Source organism: Microcaecilia unicolor, unplaced genomic scaffold, assembly GCF_901765095.1.
Source record: "Microcaecilia unicolor unplaced genomic scaffold, aMicUni1.1, whole genome shotgun sequence".
In the NCBI taxonomy this organism is placed as follows: Eukaryota; Metazoa; Chordata; class Amphibia; order Gymnophiona; family Siphonopidae; genus Microcaecilia; species Microcaecilia unicolor.
In genome coordinates, this window is record NW_021963202.1 from 116,368 (window position 1) to 123,311 (window position 6,944).

The following is a 6,944-nucleotide window of genomic DNA, read 5'->3' on the forward strand; positions in this document are numbered from 1 at the left end:
CATGCTCGTGACCCGCATCCAATCGTACCTGCTCTATATGAGCATCCACATGCGGACCAATGTGCAACAGCTGGCGGACCTGGTCGATAAGCTCCCGCCGGAGCAGTCCAGGCCTTATCAGGAGGTGGTCAGGCAGCTGAAGGCGTGCAGAAAGTTCCTGTCCAGGGGGATTTTTGACACCTGTGACGTGGCATCTCGTGCTGCGGCCCAAGGTATAGTGATGCGCAGGCTCTCATGGCTGCGTGCCTCTGACCTGGACAACCGCACCCAGCAGAGACTGGCCGACGTCCCTTGCCGGGGGGATAACATTTTCGGTGAGAAGGTCGAGCAGATGGTGGACCAACTGCATCAGCGGGAAACCGCTCTCGACAAGCTCTCCCACCGGGCGCCTTCAGCACCCGCCCCCACGGGTGGGCGTTTTTCCCGGGCACGGCAGGCTGCACCCTATTCTTTTGCAAAGCGTAGGTACAACCAGCCGGCCCGAAGGCCTCGTCAGGCACAGGGACAGCCCCAGCGCGCTCGTTCTCGTCAACAGCGTGCGCCTAAGCAGCCCCCTGCGCCTCCACAGCAAAAGCCGGGGACGGGCTTTTGACTGGATCCACGGGAACATAGCCGCCCTACAAGTGTCCGTACCGGACGATCTGCCGGTCGGAGGGAGGTTAAATTTTTTTCACCAAAGGTGGCCTCTCATAACCTCCGACCAGTGGGTTCTCCAAATAGTGCGGTGCGGATACGCCCTGAATTTGGCCTCCCTGCCTCCAAATTGTCCTCCAGGAGCTCAGTCTTTCAGCTCCCATCACAAGCAGGTACTTGCAGAGGAACTCTCCGCCCTTCTCAGCGCCAATGCGGTCGAGCCCGTACCACCCGGGCAGGAAGGGCAGGGATTCTATTCCAGGTACTTCCTTGTGGAAAAGAAAACAGGGGGGATGCGTCCCATCCTAGACCTGAGAGGCCTGAACAAATTCCTGGTCAAAGAAAAGTTCAGGATGCTTTCCTTGGGCACCCTTCTGCCAATGATTCAGAAAAACGATTGGCTATGTTCCCTGGATTTAAAGGACGCATACACTCACATCCCGATACTGCCAGCTCACAGACAGTATCTCAGATTCCGCCTGGGCGCACAGCACTTTCAGTATTGTGTGCTGCCCTTTGGGCTCGCCTCTGCCCCACGAGTGTTTACAAAGTGCCTCGTGGTGGTAGCGGCCTACCTACGCAAGCTGGGAGTGCACGTGTTCCCATATCTCGACGATTGGCTGGTCAAGAACACCTCGGAGGCAGGAGCCCTCCGGTCCATGCAGTGCACTATTCAACTTCTGGAGCTGCTGGGGTTTGTGATAAATTACCCAAAGTCCCATCTCCAGCCAACTCAGTCTCTGGAATTCATAGGAGCGCTGCTGAATTCCCAGACGGCTCAGGCCTACCTTCCCGAAGCGAGGGCCACCAATCTCTTGGCCCTGGCTTCGCAGACCAGAGCGTCTCAGCAGATCACAGCTCGGCAGATGTTGAGACTTCTGGGTCATATGGCCTCCACAGTTCATGTGACTCCCATGGCTCGTCTTCACATGAGATCTGCTCAATGGACCCTAGCTTCCCAGTGGTTCCAAGCCACCGGGAATCTAGAAGATGTCATCCGCCTCTCCACCAGTTGTCGCACTTCACTGCTCTGGTGGACCATCCGGACCAATTTGACCCTGGGACGTCCATTCCAAGTTCCGCAGCCCACGAAAGTGCTGACGACGGATGCATCTCGCCTGGGGTGGGGAGCCCATGTCGATGGGCTCCACACTCAGGGTCTGTGGTCCCTCCAGGAAAAGGATCTGCAGATCAACCTCCTGGAGCTCCGAGCGATCTGGAACGCACTGAAGGCTTTCAGAGATCGGCTGTCCTGTCAAATTATCCAAATTCGGACAGACAATCAGGTTGCAATGTATTACGTCAACAAGCAGGGGGGCACCGGATCTCGCCCCCTGTGCCAGGAGGCCGTCGGGATGTGGCGTTGGGCGTGTCGGTTCGGCATGCTCCTCCAAGCCACATACCTGGCAGGCGTAAACAACAGTCTGGCCGACAGACTGAGCAGAGTCATGCAACCGCACGAGTGGTCGCTCCATGCCAGAGTGGTACGCAAGATCTTCCGAGCGTGGGGCACCCCCTCGGTGGACCTTTTCGCCTCTCAGACCAACCACAAGCTGCCTCTGTTCTGTTCCAGACTTCAGGCACACGGCAGGCTAGCGTCGGATGCCTTTCTCCTCCATTGGGGGACCGGCCTCCTGTATGCTTATCCTCCCATACCTTTGGTGGGGAAGACCTTACTGAAGCTCAAGCAAGACCGCGGCACCATGATTCTGATAGCGCCCTTTTGGCCCCGTCAGATCTGGTTCCCTCTTCTTCTGGAGTTGTCCTCCGAAGAACCGTGGAGATTGGAGTGTTTTCCGACTCTCATTTCGCAGAACGACGGAGCGTTGCTGCACCCCAACCTTCAGTCTCTGGCTCTCACGGCCTGGATGTTGAGGGCGTAGACTTCACTGCGTTGGGTCTGTCTGAGGGTGTCTCCCGGGTCTTGCTTGCCTCTAGGAAGGATTCCACTAAAAAGAGTTACTTTTTCAAGTGGAGGAGGTTTGTCGTGTGGTGTGAGAGCATGGCCCTAGAACCTCGTTCTTGCCCTGCACAGAACCTGCTTGAATACCTTCTGCACTTATCAGAGTCTGGCCTCAAGACCAACTCAGTAAGGAATCACCTTAGTGCGATTAGTGCTTACCATTATCGTGTGGAAGGTAAAGCCATCTCTGGAGAGCCTTTAGTCGTTCGATTCATGAGAGGCTTGCTTTTGTCAAAGCCCCCTATCAAGCCTCCTACTGTGTCATGGGATCTCAACGTCGTCCTCACCCAGCTGATGAAACCTCCTTTTGAGCCACTGAATACCTGCCATCTGAAGTACTTGACCTGGAAGGTCATTTTCCTGGTGGCAGTTACTTCCGCTCGTAGGGTCAGTGAGCTTCAAGCCCTAGTAGCTCATGCTCCATATACCAAATTTCATCACAACAGAGTAGTGCTCCGCACTCACCCAAAGTTCCTGCCGAAGGTGGTGTCGGAGTTCCATCTTAACCAGTCAATTGTCTTGCCAACATTCTTCCCCAGGCCGCATACCCGCCCTGCTGAACGTCAGTTGCACACATTGGACTGCAAGAGAGCATTGGCCTTCTACTTGGAGCGGACACAGCCCCACAGACAGTCCGCCCAATTGTTTATTTCTTTCGACCCTAACAGGCTAGGGGTCGCTGTCGGGAAACGCACCATCTCTAATTGGCTAGCAGATTGCATTTCCTTCACTTACGCCCAGGCTGGGCTGACTCTTGAGGGTCATGTCACGGCTCATAGTGTCAGAGCCATGGCAGCGTCGGTGGCCCACTTGAAGTCAGCCACTATTGAAGAGATCTGCAAGGCTGCGACGTGGTCATCTGTCCACACATTCACATCTCATTACTGCCTCCAGCAGGATACCCGACGCGACAGTCGGTTCGGGCAGTCGGTGCTGCAGAATCTGTTTGGGGTGTAAATCCAACTCCACCCTCCAGGACCCGAATTTATTCTGGTAAGGCTGCACTCTCAGTTAGTTGTTCTTCGTAGGTCAATTTCTGTTGTACCCTCGCCGTTGCGAGGCTCAATTGACCTGGGTTATTGTTTTGAGTGAGCCTGAGAGCTAGGGATACCCCAGTCGTGAGAACAAGCAGCCTGCTTGTCCTCGGAGAAAGGGTATGATACATACCTGTAGCAGTTGTTCTCCGAGGACAGCAGGCTGATTGTTCTCACCTTCCCTCCCTCCTCCCCTTTGGAGTTGTGTTTCATACTTTATTGCTTGTCATTCAACTGGCGGGAGCGGTCGCGCACGGGCGGGAAGACGGCCGCGCATGCGCGGTGGGCGTGCCCTGCGTGCCGACCGTCCCGCGAAGCTTTTTCCGGTTGGTGGGGGCTGCCGCGGACGTCAACCCCAGTCGTGAGAACAATCAGCCTGCTGTCCTCGGAGAACAACTGCTACAGGTATGTATCATACCCTATGTGACTGCAATATTATTTTGAGCCCATGAATAAAAGCAGTACAGTTGTTCTGTGGTTCTTGTGTACTGTGGGATTACTGATCCTTCTGTTTTATGCACACAGTATCATAAGCCAAAGGAGATTCTGGCTCTGGAAGAGGAGTTACAGAAGGAGTTAAAGAAGCTGAAGGCCTCGAAGGATGGGGATGTAGAATGCAACACTCAATAATTGCCTTCTGAACAAGAGAAGTTGTTATCAGTAATTCTCATGAGGTTTTCCAAGCAAATATTATGTTTTCTATTTATTTAGACAATTCTGTTTGTGCACAATGAAAAAACTAATAAATATAAGCTTTTTTTGTGCGTGCAGTTTAATTTATTCTTTTATGGATTGGGCTGTCTAAAAACAGTGATCCTCAGCTCAGTCCTCAGGATACCCTTAATTATTAATTCATGCACTGCCTTTATTGGACCCTAAACACAAGACTGAGAAAATTAAACATACTCTAGGTGGTTTGTATTAAAGGTTTTATTTTATAGAGTTCAAAATCAACCAAAATTTACCTTGCTTGGTTGCTGTAAGACTCTTTGAGGGCCTTTGCAGATACATGCTATGTAAATTAAATAGATTTTGCAGAGTAGTTCTTAAGCAACCTGCTGGAACCTTTGCAGGTAAGTGTACAGTTATGCGTGTAAGTTCTACTATTCTAGACATTTACTTGTACAAGGGGCATGAGGCTCCTAGATTATAGAATTGCTCTTAAAGAACCAGAGTCTATATAAGGTGCTCAAAATTGCGAGCACAGTTTGTTAATGAGCCAATTAGTGCTAATGAGCGCTAATAACTAATCAGTAGTGTTGCTTGGCAAAAACTTGGTTTTATATTCGCATCCTGCAAAGCGCTATCCTATAACAATGCATGCAGTGGTGTGCTGGAGCCAGCTCACGAGAGCCAGTTGTTAGTTTTTTGGAAATTTTGTGATCTGGTTGTTGAACCAGGTTGGCTGGGGCACAGCAATCCTCCTAGGGTCCCATCTATGCAGTCTCCATGGGCCTTAGGGTCCCAGCTCCCCCCCCCCCCCCCCAACCTTGGTGGCCAGTCAAGTGCCTATGTTTTGGGCACTACTGGCTACCTTCCTGCTCCCTGCACCGCTGCCCTTCAATTTTGCAGGCTGCCAGCAGTGTCGGTGAGGTAAGCACACTGCCTTTGACGGACTGGAAGCTCTCCCTCTTCTACAATTTCATGTCAGCAGGACACTGTAACTGAGGAAGAGCTTCCATGGCCTTCGAAGGCAGTGTGCTTACCCCACTGATGCTGCCGGCAGCCCGGAAAATTGAAGGAGGGCAGCGGTGCAAGGAGCAGGAAGGGAAGCGAATAGGAGAGAGCTGACCAAGGAGATTAGTAGATTGAGAACAGGAAACAGCATGACGGCTGAAGCCCATGAGGTTAGTCTCCCTTTCCCTCACCAAGCAGCTGTCATCGTCACCCAAAACCAAGCAAGCAAACCTATGAGCTGCTGTATCCATATTGTCATTTTTTATTTGCGGTAGCATTTTCATTTGATTTCACTTATATTTTCAAATATGCTGACTTGTGCAGCATAAGGATGTACACAGATGAAGTATTGGTTTCATTGGTTATAGTAGTAATTAGTTCTAAATTGTAAATTATTGGGGCTGGTTATAGGGACTCCCTGTATTCATGCAGAGATGTTTTCACCAAAACAGACATAATATTATTATGATCAGGTGCTTAACAATCAGACTTACTATTTATAAGTACAATTAAAAAAAGAACATTAATTAGATTGAGACCTGGGAACATTTAACATTGTTTGTTTTTTCCCGTGCCTACATCAAAAGAAAAAGATGGCATGTCACATATCCCTAAAGGTAGCCCTGTTAGGTGTACTTTCAAATTTTGAATTATCAATAGTGGGATTAAAATAGTGAAGCTTTATATCACTCCAAAATAGACCAAGAATAAATTGGTAAATATACAGTGATTTACTTAAAAGATGCACAATACTGAGTATAAAATGCAATCTAGTTCTACCTACAATAGGAATTTATATAAAATGTTTATTATAAGAGATCATGTAAACAGCAATGAATCAGACAATTGGATCAAGGTCTTTTGCCATATACAATCCAGAGCTTCTTTAAAAAAAAAAGAAAGCCATATTTTAGCAAGAAAATGATTATACTGTAAGATTTTAATTGCCTTATATTACACAAAATAATGCAAATTAATATGACAGCATGAATATAAAGTGAACTCATACTTTTATTTTTTCAAGTCATTGTTAAGAGTCAAGCCAAGTTAGACCAAGAAGGTCAGTTGATCCCAGTATCTTGTTTCTAGTGCTGGCCGTCCAAGTCAGAAATATCCAGAAGATCCCCAAAACTGATCCGTTTCTTATAGCTCATTCCAGGCGTAAGGCAAGGCTCTCCCAAGTTTACCTAGCTATTAAATTTGTATGGGCTTTTCCTCCAAGGGCTTGTCCAAACCTTTTGAAACCTGCTATGATAGCCACCTTGACCCCATACTTTGGCTACAGATTCCACACCTTATGATCTGCATGAAACAAACTTTGGTTTGTTTTCAGTCTACTAGTCATTAGTTTCATGGAGTGTCCCCTTACTTTTGTGGTATTTGAAAGTTAAACAACCATTTCCTTGTTAATGGTTCTATTCTACTCATGATTGTACAAATTTCTATCTTATAGCCCTTCTCCCCCATCTTTTCCTCAAGCTGGACAACAAAACCTTTTTTTTTTTTTAGCAAATCATTTCTGTCACCCTTCTCTAGAAAAGATTCAATTGCACTGTATTCTTTTTAGAGGTGTGTACAGTACTGGTCATCTCAATACTCAAGGTTTGGTGACCCAGGGACCTATACAAAGGAATAAT

The 6,944-nt window shown here is 48.7% G+C and overlaps 1 protein-coding gene across 1 annotated transcript in view; it reads left to right on the forward strand.

Annotated features, from left to right (window-relative positions):
- The window catches only part of LOC115459068 (protein DPCD-like), a 63,761-nt gene extending 59,384 nt beyond the window's left edge, over positions 1-4,377 (forward strand). Inside the window, exon 6 of the mRNA XM_030188932.1 lies at positions 4,156-4,377. Within this exon, the coding sequence (XP_030044792.1) occupies positions 4,156-4,260 (105 nt within the window). The 3' untranslated portion in view covers positions 4,261-4,377. The remainder of the gene's footprint in view (positions 1-4,155) is intronic.
- Positions 4,378-6,944: the final 2,567 nt, after the last annotated feature.